At 41.8% G+C, this 14,480-nt stretch overlaps 1 protein-coding gene across 4 annotated transcripts in view; it reads left to right on the plus strand.

The window, feature by feature from the left end:
- The window catches only part of ATAD5 (ATPase family AAA domain containing 5), a 34,780-nt gene extending 20,333 nt beyond the window's left edge, over positions 1-14,447 (plus strand). For 3 of the 4 annotated variants that reach the window (XM_020783624.3, XM_020783633.3, XM_072990951.2), the window contains exons 15-23: positions 510-671; positions 993-1,102; positions 1,349-1,442; positions 2,476-2,540; positions 3,009-3,174; positions 6,222-6,403; positions 11,178-11,986; positions 13,230-13,397; positions 13,844-14,447. In XM_020783624.3, the coding sequence (XP_020639283.3) occupies positions 510-671; positions 993-1,102; positions 1,349-1,442; positions 2,476-2,540; positions 3,009-3,174; positions 6,222-6,403; positions 11,178-11,986; positions 13,230-13,397; positions 13,844-13,916 (1,829 nt within the window). In that variant the 3' untranslated portion in view covers positions 13,917-14,447. Of the gene's footprint in view, positions 1-509; positions 672-992; positions 1,103-1,348; positions 1,443-2,475; positions 2,541-3,008; positions 3,175-6,221; positions 6,404-8,095; positions 8,756-11,177; positions 11,987-13,229; positions 13,398-13,843 lie in introns of those variants that run through there. The other variant, XM_078385165.1, reaches the window with a different exon arrangement.
- The last annotated feature ends 33 nt before the right edge of the window (positions 14,448-14,480 follow it).

The raw sequence follows: 14,480 nt of genomic DNA on the forward strand, positions 1-14,480 counted from the left end.
ATATCCTAAAGACTGGGTTGAAGTAGAAACCATGTTATTCTGGTCAGCCCCTGGAAGTTTCACCCAAGGGGCTCCAGAATTCAAAATACATCAGCTGACCAAGTGCACCATTTAATTACAGGGCTGGGTAACTCCCACTGCTACTGTTGCAATCACCTTCCTCCTTGTATATGGCTAGCAGAATGCAAACAGGACATCAAGTGAGCAAGTGGAGCCTTTTAAGAATGTCTAGTGTGTGCATATTGAGAGAGTTTAGATACACTTTCAGAACTTACAGCAATATTCTGGGAACAAAAAAACACCCATACACTGGCTTCCCCAGTGGCTCTCGAAGGCTTTCTTAAGCCAGCCTCAAGACTACTCTGTACCCATTCCAGCCATTTCTAAGGCTAATTATGGCTGAGAGTTTAGAGCCTAGTTTCTTGGAAACTGTCCAAACTCATGTTATGAAAGAGCAAAACAAAAGCTTTTCCTTTAAGTTTAGAACTAAAATAATATTTATATTTCAGGAAAGAAGTCTCCTAGGAAAGAGTGGTCTCCAAGAAAACATCCAGTTTCACCCAGAAAAGTTGGATTAGAACAAGCTTTGGCACCCAGAACACTAGCAAACTATTTTAAAATTTCTTCCAAGCCTAAGAAGAAAGAAGACAAAGTACAAGGAAACAACAGAGGTTGGCTTTAATGCCAGATTATGTGTTTGTTCATTAGAGATGGATGACATACACATGCAGAAATGAAGTTTAGAGAGTGAGGCACAAAAAGTGATGAATCACTTGCTGCCATTGGGGTACAGTTCTTTTACCATGTATGATCCTGCTTGGCCAAACCTGATCCTCTTGGTTTTCTCAACATAACAGATACAAATCACCAGTAGGATACTGATATTTGTGTTTGAAGTGGGCATAGAAAAAATGAATTTTGAGAATATTTTATAGCTTACTCTAAAAGAGATCCTTTTTGTTACTAATGTACTATATTTCTTGTCCATGCAGAAAACAAGGAATGTTTTTCTGGAGAAAACGTACAGATGAAATCAACAAACGGGGAAACCGAAGAAGAGTCAAGTAAAAAGTGTGCAACTTCCCTCATCCTCTTTGAAGAGGTAAGGCATAATTATACAATCTATTCTTTAGAAGAAAGACTTTTGTTCCATCTAGTTTAAATCAAGAAGACTGGATTTGTCTCCTAAACCAACTTGCAATACAGTTTTACTAAACTGTGTTTTTTTTCTGCCAGTCCAGCTTTGCAGCAGTGCTGAGTGTATACATACATTTTTAACATTCTGTCCTTTTACCACCATTCCTTCAAAAAAAAAGCATTGCAACTTAACATTTCATACTTCCCATAGGTTGACATAATTTTTGATGAAGATGTTGGATTTCTGAGTGCAATAAAGACATTCATGACTACCACCAAGAGACCTGTCATTCTTACTACCAATGGTGAGCATTAATAATTTTTTTGAAAAATCTTTGAATATCTTCTTGAAAACTACATTGAACCTCTGAATAAAAATTGTTTGGAGATTTAAGAGAACAGTATGAAATATCTTATAATCAAGAGGATTTTCTGTGAAATGTACTACTTAGCCTAACTAAATTTCAGTTACATATTTAGAAATTATCCTTATTTGTGTAGTATTCACTATATGTTATAACAGAATTAAATAAATAAATAAATATTTAATTCTGTTATAACATATGGTGGAATACTACACAAATAAGGAGAATTTATAATTTCACTAGGCATTGTAGTATATCCATCAATATATTATTATAAACATATAAACATAAATGTATTTGTAAATCCATAGGTAACTAAACCAGCCAATTCTTGCTCAATTTCATAATTACATCCTGAATTGAATATTTTCTTTGAAATGTTCTTAAAATCTTGAAATATGTTCCAAAACAAATAATTTTCAACATCCCATAATTCCTTATATTATTCATTTCTCTCCCCTTCTCAGAATTGCACCAACTATATATTTCACCATGTATGGTATGTTCCAAACAGATGGCTGATGTAGCCAATCAATCATCTGTCCTGAGCGGGGGCAGGGGGGGCACAGAAGGAGCCTTCCTGAAGAACATGAGCACATCCAAGTATCCCCCGGGCAATAAGAGTACCTTCTTGGCCAATCCTTCCCCTCTGGAAACACTGTGGGGTTGCTTTGGACACAAACGAAGAAGGAAAGGGGATTTGTGCTTTCACCACTCTTGACAGCCCACTCTTTTTGGTTATGGTCAAATTAACACCAGTTCTCATTTCCTTTAGGTATTAAAATTTCAGCATAATCAAGAAATTACCTTAATGATATTAATGGTTGAATAGTTATTTCTACATACTCACCACAAAGGCAGTGTTGTAATTTTACCACCAGCATTTTGGTTTCTCTACTTTTATGAGAGTTAAAATAGTTAATTCTCTGCCACCAAATTTTAAAAAACATAACTGTGATATTTTTTCATTTAGATCCTTCATTTAGTTCAGTATTTGATGGATGCTTTGAGGAAATAATCTTCAGTGCACCGTCTTTGGTAAGTCTTCCCATTTTTAATATTAGTTTCTCAATCTGACAAAGCCATATCAGATTAAGGCAATAGAATCTGACAGAATCAGGCTAATTAATTATCCACATTTTGTCAACACAACTTCAAAGCTGTTGAAAACAATGGGTTTAAGCATCCTAAATCTGCTTTTGATTTTGGCCCAATGCCAAATTTAATTTGTAGATCCAGGATGTTTATACATAAATAGAGCCATTACATATAGAAACAGTCTTGCTTCATTATTGTGCAATAAACTGCTGGTTTGTATAAACCAGTCTAAATTTACACTACCTATTAATCTTGAATTTATAGTTTGCCTGATGGGTAACTGCAAAGAGTATTAGTATACAACCCAGTCACTGATAATTTTGACAACTCAAATCCAAGGGAAGAGCTTATTCCTCTATACAATGTCAGTGTGAATACTATTAATTCTTGAATCTTTTTAAATTTTAGATAAATGTTGCTAGCTACCTCCAAGTTCTCTGCTTAGCTGAAAATTTAAGAACAGATATAAGAGATGTTGCTGCTTTGTTGACTGCAAACAAGTGTGACATCAGACAGAGTATTCTACACTTACAGTTCTGGGTGAGGAGTGGCGGTGGCTACTTGAAAGAAAAAGGTACAGCTCAGTACAGTACATATAGTCTAAGCAGAATAAGAATCATTTTTTATTCAAGTGCCATATTACTGTTTCAGAAAATTAGTTATTACTTTGAACATAAAGTTCCAGTTCATAATGTTACCATTTTGTTTGTGCTGTGTTGGAAATTTAAGAAATTTAAAATCCTGTTGGGCTTTTACACCTGCATAAGTATAATTGTACAGTGGTGCCTCGCTTAACGAGTGCACCGTTTAATGATTAATCCACATACCGATGCGGATTTTGCGATCGCTTTTGCGATCGCATTAAGATGTTGCCTATGGGGAAAAATCGCTTTGCGATTTTTCCCCATAGGCAACCATTTTCCCCCATCTGACCGGCGGGAGCCTCTGAAGGACCGCTCCCGCCGCTGAGCTGGGGGAAAATGTCGGCAGTGGGCGGCGGCCTCGGAAGGACCCCGAAGCCACTGCCCAACTGCCGACATTTTGCCTTCCCAGCTTTCAAAGGGCCCCCCTCCAACATTGGACAGAACACCTTTGAGAGCTCGGAAGGCTCTCAGCGGCGGCGGGGGCAGGGTAGGGTGGATCCAGAAGGCTTCCAGGCAAAGCACTGGAAGCCATCCGGAACACACACACCCTGCCGCTGCCGCCGCTTGAAGTCGTCCCGCGCTGCCTATCCCAGTCATGCTAGCATGACTGGGATAGGCGGCGCGGGTTGGTTCCCGGCGGCTGGGGCAGGGTAGGGGGGTCTGGAAGGCTTCCAGTGCTTTGCCTGGAAGCCTTCCAGACACACACACACACCCTGCCGCCGCCGCCGCTTGGATCCGCCCCGCGCTCAGCCGAGCACGGGGCGGATCCAAGCCCAGGATGGGTAGAAACGCCGACCGGCTCTTGAGAAAGAGGGAGGTGGAGGTCCCCGCTCTCCTTCGCAAGAGCTGGCAGGCGTTTCTACCCAGCTGGGCAGCGGGCTCTTGCAGAGGAGGGAGGTGGCTCCCTCCTTGCAAGAGCCCACCTCCCAGCTGGGTGGAAAGGCTCTTGCGAAGGAGAGCAGGGACCTCCACCTCCCTCCTTCGCAAGAGCCGGCCGGCGTTTCAGCTGGGCAGCGGGCTCTTGCAGAGGAGGGAGGTGGCTCCCTCCTTGCAAGAGCCCGCCTCCCAGCTGATCAGCGGTTCCAAAATGGCTGCCAGTTTCGCGCCCCGCTTACCGAGGGCGCGAAAATGGCGGCGGTATGGAGGAACGTCGCTGAACGGTGAGTACGGAAGCCATTGGAACGTATTAAACTAAGTTTAATGCGTTCTAATGGCTTTTTGCTTTCCGTTTAACAAAGTTTTCACATAGCGAAGATTAATCCAGAACGGATTAACCTCGCTATGCGAGGCACCACTGTATATTACAATGAGCTAATTAATGAGTTGTTGCTTGCATTTCTGCATGCATGCTAGGAAATGCATATGGCAACTCATTAATTGGCAGGAATTTACTATCATGATTTATGCAATTACAGTTGTATCTGGCTGGGATACCTTGTTACACTTAAAGATCAAGTAACTGCAGAGGCGGGGAGAAGTAGAGCTAGAGAACTGAGTAAAACTTGCAGAAACATCTGAGATATGGGGTTAAATGGTACTGCTGGCAAGTGGGGTATAATAGGGTACTGTAAACTTGTAGCACTCTTCACACCTCTTGGGCAGATGAATTTCTGGTGTTGTATACAAGGATATAGGACATCCCCTATGTTGAGGGGTGTTACACTTTATAACACCAAGGAACTTGTCAGTTACAGACATTTTAAACTTTTAGAGGTCTGAGAAGATAAATATTCTTTTCCTCTGCTTTCCATTTGACTGACTGAATATTCTGTGTGTCATACTGCTTTCTGTGAAAAAAACTCAGTCTTATTACTCATGTGTGCCCCGTTCAAGCAATATTGTATGACCCCAGTTAGGGTTTGAAGCATGGTGGTGATATGGGGGCACATGTAAGACTTGCTGTCCATGTCCTTTTCCCACCCAGACAACAGATAAGCCTTCATGTACTCACAGTCAAGGTGTGCAATGACACTTGTAACCACTTTCTAACATTTCGGTGAGTGAGAGCCTTGTGAAAACAGTCATAGAAATGCAGCACGGTGAACATCTTCACTGTGAACACAGAAAGGTCTACCTGTCTTCCGGATGGGTTGGGGGCATGAGAATAAGGCTTGTGTGTGCGCGCGCGCCACTTTCCCCACTACACTTCGAGTTATACTCAAATTCAGCCTCTAGCACCTGATTACAACTATTTTCTGCCTGAGTTCAAGTGTATGTCTTGAGTCATTGGTCTTACATTCTGCTGGGGTCCCCTTCCATCCAGTATATGTCCCCCAAAGGGTTTTTTGGCACTTTTTTCTTTGTTTCAGAAACTGGAAAGTATTTCCGCATGCCTAAGAAAAGTCCCCTGAGGTCATAGAGGCCTTTTAGGAGGGGACAGGATGGTTGTGTTTGATTTCCAAGCTGATGTTTTCAGCTGCCTTCATGTGCTATTAGAAATGCTGTCATTATGTGACTATTGGAAGCTGCTGAGGCATCCCCTCAACATTTAAACTTATGTTAATTTTAGTTCAGTATTATTTCTACTTGCTTAATATTTTTTGCACCCTTATCCTATTGTTTAAGTGAAAAGGCTCCCAGGGCAGCCTGCAAATATAAATAGTACACCAGTCTCTGTTGTCAGGCTTGTGACTCAAAAGACAGTACTCAGAAGGGAAAAAGCAAGATCAGTTATCAGATATTTAAGTTATTGTTCCTGTCAGCCATTAATCCTTTGAGTTTGCACTTAGAAGGAATTATGATAATTGTAGACAAAGAAAACTTAGAATAGTCAGGCAAATAATAGAATCAAGTTGCAACAAAGAAAACATAGACAACTACAAGCTAATAATTAACTGCATAAAGATTGCCAAAAACACATTTAGTAAAATAAGTATTTAAAGGTCTAGGAAACTTGTTTGGGAAAATACAGTAGAAAGAATGTTAAACAGCTATCGTATGTTACTTTATGAACTCAATTTGAGACTCTTGTGCATAGGACTAGGCAAAAAGACAAGTGATACAGGACTGATTACTAGCACTGAAGAACCAACCAGCTCCAATACCAGTAAATCAAATCCTGTTGTGAATATTCCGAAATGCTCTATTGGCTGCATTGAGAACTCACTTGGCCTTACCAACATCATTTTGCCTTCAGAGGATCTATTTTCATTTCTTAAGGTATGTTTACATAGATGTAAGGTACTTATGTAAAATGAAACATAGGATTTATTAAAAAATGAGGTGTGCCACAAAATTTTTGAAAGCTCAAGTCCATGCCATTCCCCCTTCCCCCAGAATTGTTCATTTTCTCCCACAGCTGTCAATTAATTAATCTATTACCACTGGGTATCCTGAGTATTCACTGAATTATTCTGTAAGTTCTTCTCCCTTAGGACTTTTTCTTATTGTTTTTTTAATGCTAGCCTTGGCATTCCCCCACACCCGCTGATATCTCTTGTATTTGGTTGTAATTGCTTTGACTTCATGTACAACAACATGCTTGAGGGACATGGTGGCGCTGCGGGCTAAACCGCAGAAGCCTGTGCTGCAGGGTCAGAAGACCAGCAGTTGTAAGATCGAATCCATGCGATGGAGTGAGCTCCCGTCGCTTGTCCCAGCTCCCGCCAACCTAGTGGTTCAAAAGCATGCAAATGTGAGTAGATAAATAGGGACCACCTAGGTGGGAAGGTAACAGCATTCCGTGTCTAAGTCGCACTGGCCACGTGACCATGGAAGATTGTCTTTGGACAAAACGCTAGCTCTGTGGCTTGGAAACGGGGATGAGCACCGCCCCCTAGAGTCGAACACGACTGGACAAAAATTGTCAAGGGGAACCTTTACCTTTACAACAACATGCTAAGTCTGTACAGAGGAAACAAGGGCCTGCAACAAAATATTGAAGTGTGAAGTGCTGTTCGTCAGGATTCCAGCCACGTTTTCATTCTCCCTCCTGCCCTCTAAATTATTCCCTAACTAACATCATTACTCCCTAAATAACAGCAGTATAGGCCCATTTAGCATAAACAGGCATAAACTAATTATATTCAGTCTTTATCAAACATACTGGGGGTGCAGGAGTCATGGATGCTTCAGTTAAAATCCTGGATTTAGTTCTCTGATCAGTTCTCATGTCTGTCATTGTGGATGGTTTTCAGTTTCTCAGAAAATAAACATTTTTTCTACTTTTTAATATTTATCACTCTCTCCCTGTGGCCGTTTTTTCTAGCCTGTCTCTCCTCTTTGTCTGAATAACTATTTCTTTGTGGCCTCTGTGAATCATGCTGTGGGTGAACTGCTCATGCGCAGGGCCTGATTTGAACATTCTCTAGAGCTTGTGCAATTGAAAAAAAAGACATTTTAGTATAGGTACTACCCCACCCACTACATGTACCATGGCGTCAAGGCTCTCCCCTCAGTTTTTTTTTCAACTGCTGCGTTGAGAACCTCGTTCATTCTTCCTATACAGCTTCTGTGAGTTTATTACCTACAAAAAGAAAAAGAAAAAAACAAGAACAAATCTTACTGTGTTTTTACTACCATTAATCTTCTTTTCCCTATTTATTTTCTACCTGGCTTTGGCCTTTCGGCTGAGGCCTCCCAACACCCCCCCCCCCCCGTTCCTACTGTTTGTGGCCTCTTCAGGCCCATTTAAACATTGTGTTGATTGCAAAAACAAAATCTCCCTCTCCAATGGCCACGCAATGCTTATTCTGCCTAAGAGAGACCCACCAGACTTCCACTTGTTCCCACTGCAAAAATTTCAGGCGTGGGGTTCTTTGTAGTTTTTCTAGACTTAAACTTTGACTTTGGGAAGAATCTTTCCAGCTGGGAAGACCAATGGCACAACCACTCTGTAAATTGCTTCCCCAGGCAAGGGTTATGGACAAGGCCATTTCGGAGACAGCAAAGCAGCGTCCATCAGCCACTCCTTCCCACGTCAACAAACAAGGAGCTCCGTCAACAGTGAGCCCACCTCCGGGCCTCCCAAAGTCAAACCTTAGACTTCAGCATCGATCGCCTCAAACCTGAAGCCATCAAAGACCAAACAAAGTGTCTACCAAACAGTCCTCTGCTACAGAGCCTTTCCTGCCTAAGAAAGCCAAGTCTTCAAAGGTGAAACTCTCCAAGGCTATCTCGACACACTCCACAGCCACCCACCGAGTCGGAAGACCGGATTTATGTTCGATATCTTTCTGATGATGGCACTCTTGCAGCCCATTAGCCATCTCCCCATCCCTCCCAGTCCCTGCATGAGCCGGCTGTCTGCCTCGCTAAACAGTCCTCCACCACTATCTTGATCCCTGAGTAGATCCTCTGATGTAGGCTCAGGCTCTTCAGACTCTGCTGCACCACTCGGGGCCCTACCTTGCCCTGCCCCAGGCCTCCAGCACAAAGGCACTAACCTTATCAGATCCCCCGCTTGTCCTCTTGCATGGGCGCTGGTTGCCATCGGTTCTCAGCACCATCCCTGGGAGCCATTTTGCCCCAAGCAGTGCTACACCGAAGCACCTACCTGCTGCTATCAGATGGCTATATTCCCCGTCATGTCATCACCATTCGAACACTCGGTCCTCCAAGGGGAACCATCAGTGTCAAAATAGAGCTACCATCATCTCACTTGTCCACCTGTGCCCAACATGGTACAGGATCCAGTGGGTCCTGAAAGATGCCTCAGTCCCAACACTTTTCAGTGTCAACAGCATTTTCCCTCGCAAGCAGAGGATGTGGAGCATTTGTTGCCATTGGCCTTGCCAGTGGCAGTCCACTCCTCAGTGCTTCAGTGTGGGCCATCAACACCTTCACTGGCCCAAGAGTCACACTGACACTGACAGCCTCTTGCATCTTACCTCTATTGAGCTCCATCTTGACAGTACTTTCACGCCAGCCCAATCAACATCAATGATCCTTGGCATCAGTCTCCAAACACCGTGCAGCCTCTCTTGGTGTCACGAACTCAACATTGATAATGGTTACATGTTCAGCATCAGATGGAGCCACTGTATTAACTCCAATGTTGACCAACAGTTGGTAGATTGACTTCCTGCAATTAATTCGTTCCGGCCAAAGAAAAAAAATCTCTCTCACACACAAAAAAAACCCACTGCAAGACCCATCGGAAATGAGATTAATTCGTTCTGGCTGAAGGGGAAAAGAAAAGCAAACAAACCGTGCAAGACCCTTCAGAAATGAAAAAAACCAAACAAAGCAGAAAGAAAACAAACCGTGCAAGACCCTTCGGAAATGCAAAAAAAAAAAAAAAAAAAAAAAAAAAAGAGCAAACAAACACCACAAGACCCATCGGAAATGGGGGGGGAACCAAAAAGCAAACAAACCCTGCAAGACCCATCAGAAATGGGAATAAACAAAAACAAAAAACATACAAACCCTGCAAGACCCATCACAGCACAGAAACATAATCCCACCACCCAGCCCAAAACCACGCTGCAAAACCCACCCAGAACAGTTTTTTAAAAGCAGAAAGCAGCACCTTACCTTACCAGGCAGTCCGAAGCCGCCTCCGATTGCACCCTCTAACTGCTGGGGTGAAAGAACTACAGAGAAGCAGCCTCTTTGCCACCAAAGGTTAGCAGTTTGAATTCTCCGCCTTTTTTGATCGTAACTTGAAGCTCCAGCTGCAGGTCAAAGCAAAATTTTGCGGCTGGAGCTGGTCGTAACTTGAAATGGTCGTAAGTTGGGACGTTCGTAAGTCGAGGCACCACTGTACTCCGACACCTCAGGCGAGCACCCTTTAAGCCCCTGGTTTCTACAGATATACACCTTCTAATATTTACGACTGTATTCCTGGTGGCAGTTATCTACACGTGACAAGCTAGTGAGCTAGCAGATCTCCGCTCTAATTATCCCTACCTTCAGTTCCACCTGGAGAAGGTTTGTCTCTTCATGGACATCTTCCTCCTGAAAATGGCCTCCCAGTTCCACCTTTTCCAGCTGACCATCCTTCCACCATTCTTCCCATCTCCTTCCACTCCTCAGGAGCATATCCTTCATATTCTGGATATCAGACATACCTTGACCTTTTATGTGGTTCACACACAGCCCTTTCGCTGCTCTACTTGACTGTTTATCATCTATCAGTCCCCCTCAAAGGGTCTTCAAGCCACCTTCCAACGTATCTCTGAATGGGTTGCCTCTACTCTCCAACTGGCTTACCAATTGGCTTGCACTCCAGTACCAGCACCTCTGGTCTCATTCTATCAGGGCCTTGGCAGCTTCCATAGTGTTCCTTGGGGAAATGTCTCCAGGATACCTCCGCACTGGCTATCTGGTTACAGTCATCTACATTTATCAACTACTTTATCACTACTGGCTGGATGTCAGGCAGTAGTCCAATGCCTCTTTTGGATGAACAATGCTGCCTTGGCATGACACCCTCCTTCCAGGTAAGGCAGCTTGCTAGTCGCCCAGAGTGGGATTCACAGAGGCCATGAAGAAGAAGGACAGATTACCTACCTGTAACAGTAGTTCTTTGAGTGGTCCTTCTGTGAAGCCACATGTCCCACCCATCTTCCCCCCTTTGTCACACAGTCACTTGCTTTGGTGGTTGACTTTAACTGAGGGGAGAGCCTTGGCGCCAGGGTACATATTGGGGGGGGGGCTATACTAATGTGTTTTTTTCTGATCACAGAAGCTCTAGAACGTTCTGATCAGGCTCTGCGCCTGTGCTGGTCACCCAGAGTGTGACTTTACAGAGGACCACTCGAAGAACTACCATTACAGTAGGTAACCTCTCTATCCTTTCTTTACCTCTATCTCAATAGTTACCAAATAGTTTTTCCCTAGTCATTTGTCAGGGTTATTTCCCCAAAATTGGGAAAAGGTATGTGTGTGTGGGAGGGGGTGTATTTAAAGAAATCTCTGGGTGTAGAACCTTGAAGCATTCTTTTTTTCCCCATGTACTACTCTGTTCTCTTGAATGCTCCATTTTTCACAGAATAAAATCACAACAAAAGAAGAATGGAATAAGCTGGTATGTCTGCTCACAGAATTCCAGCGGAAGGATATAGACTTTATTTATAATAATCTTGAAATCCTTTTACCTTTACCAATTAATATACTTCCAGAATCAATCGATACAGCTCATCTTACACATAACAAGCTTACAAAAATCTCTTCAAATAATGAACCTGTTGCCAGTGATTGCTTGGAGGCAGCTAGCCCTATGAAAAAGTGTAAGCAGTCAAAGCGCTGGAGAAAAATAACTATACTGGATGACAGTGATTTATTTGAGAGTGAATTGAACTATTCTGGATTCATTACTCTGCCATCTGAGAAACCTAGCACATGCTTGGAAGAAAAAAACGATAGTTTTGAATCTGCTACTGCAGTGACACAAAGTGGTGGAATTTCAGCACAAGCTTCTCTTCCCATATTCCAATGCTTATATTCATTAGCTGAATTTGTGGACAACACATCTTTCTCAGATTGCTGCTTCAGCAAGAGGACTCGTGAGTCTTGTAAATATGATGAATTCATTTGGACAAAAGGGAAGGTAAAAAATGGGCTCTCTGATGAGTTTAGTGTGGAGCAGACTGATTGGTGGATTTCTCAAAGTTCTGTTGAACTGAAAGCAAACCTGGAGGTACTCAATTTTAATAAATGCTTCAAGACTATTTCAGAAATCATGGAAAACTCATTTAACACTGATAGAACGCCTGGGAAGGATGGACTTGCAAATGTTACCCTGCATGTTTCAGAAGACCGAGCCCATTTGTACTTTGGCCAGTTGCCAGCTAATTTCAGGTAAAGTCCAAATTTTTACGGGGTGTACTGCAGGAAAAGGAGACAGGGTTTTAAGCAGAAGCAGCAGAGAGAACAAGTTCTTCCTTTTCTAATTTAATGCTGGAAGCATTGCTTTATGTGTACTCCAGACGTAACCTTAAGAATTTGAAACAAACATTGGGAAGCTTGTTTGTATAAGAAACTCCATGTATGCTTCAAATAGCCATGACAGTTAGGCTTAAGCACATAGTTATTGAATGACTGCAAGGTTTAATTATTTAAAATGTATTAATAGACACTGTCATTATCATTACTGTACAGCCTATGGTTCTCAAGTCTCATTTTTGACAGATTTTGCTTTCCAGCCTCTCTGTTTCCTTTGTCAAAAGAAAACAGATGGTGGTGGAAGACTTATCTCTCAGAGATCAGAATCTGTCAGCTGTGAAGTAGTAGCAAGAGAGTGATTTACTCTTCTGCCAGCATGTTACCTGCTCACCACAGTATGCTTCACTTTGCATCACCTTTGTCCTAGCTGTCTTAATTCAGAGCTAGAAAAAAGGTTCCACAAGAGTGGGACTAGACGAGAAAGAGACAGATGACTGGACTTAACTTATCCCTGCTTTTTGTTAGAGTTTTAGATCCCACATTGCCTCCAAATACATCAGGGCTGCATAAATCTCTCACCCCCCTGCATGCACCCCCCCCCCCGCATGGCCTGCCCACCTCCATGCATGGGTACTGGCCCATCCGCACATATGTGCATGGGTAACCTGCCCACCCATGAGGAAGCATGGCCCACCTACCTGCCTGTTCGCCCTGCCCACCTGTGCATGTGAGTCGCTAACCCATGAGCACCCCCGCACATACATGCAAGAGTGCCCCGCCCAACCACCCGCAAGTACGGGAGTGCCCCCTCACCGGTCCGCGGTTTGGAAATGGTTGGGGACCACTGTGGTACAGGACATGGGATTCTGTATTAAGTAGGGGAAATCAATCAACACTCCTCTGCTCCAACGAGGGGATCAGAGTTCCTTTTATGAAAAAGATCTTGTGTGTAATAAAATGCTTAAATCCTCCTTATAGTGGATTTAATAAGAATATAACTTCTAGCACATCTTGCTTTTTGCTTTAGCGTTGGGTTAGATGCTACTTCAGCAAAGGGTTAAAACGGAGTATACATTGTTTAGGCACGTGTAATAAAATCTAATATTCAGTGATTCTTGTTAAACTAGCTAGGATAGAAAACTATGCTTTTCTTTTACAGCATTCATCATAATGCACAGAAGAGGATGGAATTAATCGAAGCTATATTTTCGAGTAGAATTCATCTAAACCTTAGTAATAGACAAGCAAGTGTAATTGAATATTTGCCTATTCTCCGCAACATCTGTAAGTCAGAGAAAAAGAAAGAGCAAGGAAAAACAAAAAGAAGGTAAATTGCATTAAGTTTATTAATTGTTAATAAATAATTATTAATTGTTAAACAATTATAGCCACCTAGAGTGGTCCTGAGGGACTAGATAGGCGGGATATAAAATAAATAAATAAATAAATAAATAAATAAATTGTGCCACTCTGTTCGTATCTTAAGATGCAGATCTTGTTCACCGAAATCCTGTTGCTTTATTATGCACACAGAAGGCAAAAGGCATAACATTCAGTTGTTCCTAGCAGGTGCACATGCCCAAGAATCCAAGTGGTGACTTGTTGACTAAAAACAATTGAATGTGTACCTTTTTCTTGTATTAAATGTATTAAATATCCCAGTGGGAATCAGCTTAATAAATTTCTTCCTATTATACTGTATCTGAAAACTGTCATACTTTTTAACATTTTCTTTTAAGACACTGTCTCAGTTTGTCATCTTTTTTCAAACAGGTTTCTCCACTACCTTGAAGGAATTCACCTTCCCAAAGAAATTCTGAACGATCTAGCAACTGACTTTCCTTAAAATGGCTGCCAATAGTGACTCTGTACATAAAAAAACATAAATGTATATTCAAAATATTTTTATATTTTGAAATTTTAAGTATTTAAAAATATGTATTGTATATTTCTGTATCCAAGTTGTTTCCACACTGTAAATGTGGACTTCATCAGTGTTCATACCTGTACCAGATTAGTTCAAACACAACCTAATATTCGAAGCATATCAAGCCTGTTGATTTTGACCTTTTGGGAACTGATTTCAGTTATCAAAATATATCCACCAATAAATTCTTTTAATATCCAGTGTTTGAAATACAGTTTTAATTTTCACCTTTAATGTGGTGCTTTCTACCAAAAGGCTAGTCAAGACAGCTTAAATGATAACAGCAGTTTAAATATAAACTATTTTTGAGTTTTGTTTGTATTGTTTTTATATCAACAATTATTTTGGGTTGTGTAGGAATATTTATATCTTCTGTACATTTTTAAATAGTATATACTTTATGGTGAATTTCTTTTGGTTACCTGCAGTGAAATAAATATCTGGATGGGACTTTCTAGCTTCTTGCCAATATATTTTCTTGCA

Source organism: Pogona vitticeps, chromosome 2, assembly GCF_051106095.1.
Source record: "Pogona vitticeps strain Pit_001003342236 chromosome 2, PviZW2.1, whole genome shotgun sequence".
NCBI classification, from domain to species: Eukaryota; Metazoa; Chordata; class Lepidosauria; order Squamata; family Agamidae; genus Pogona; species Pogona vitticeps.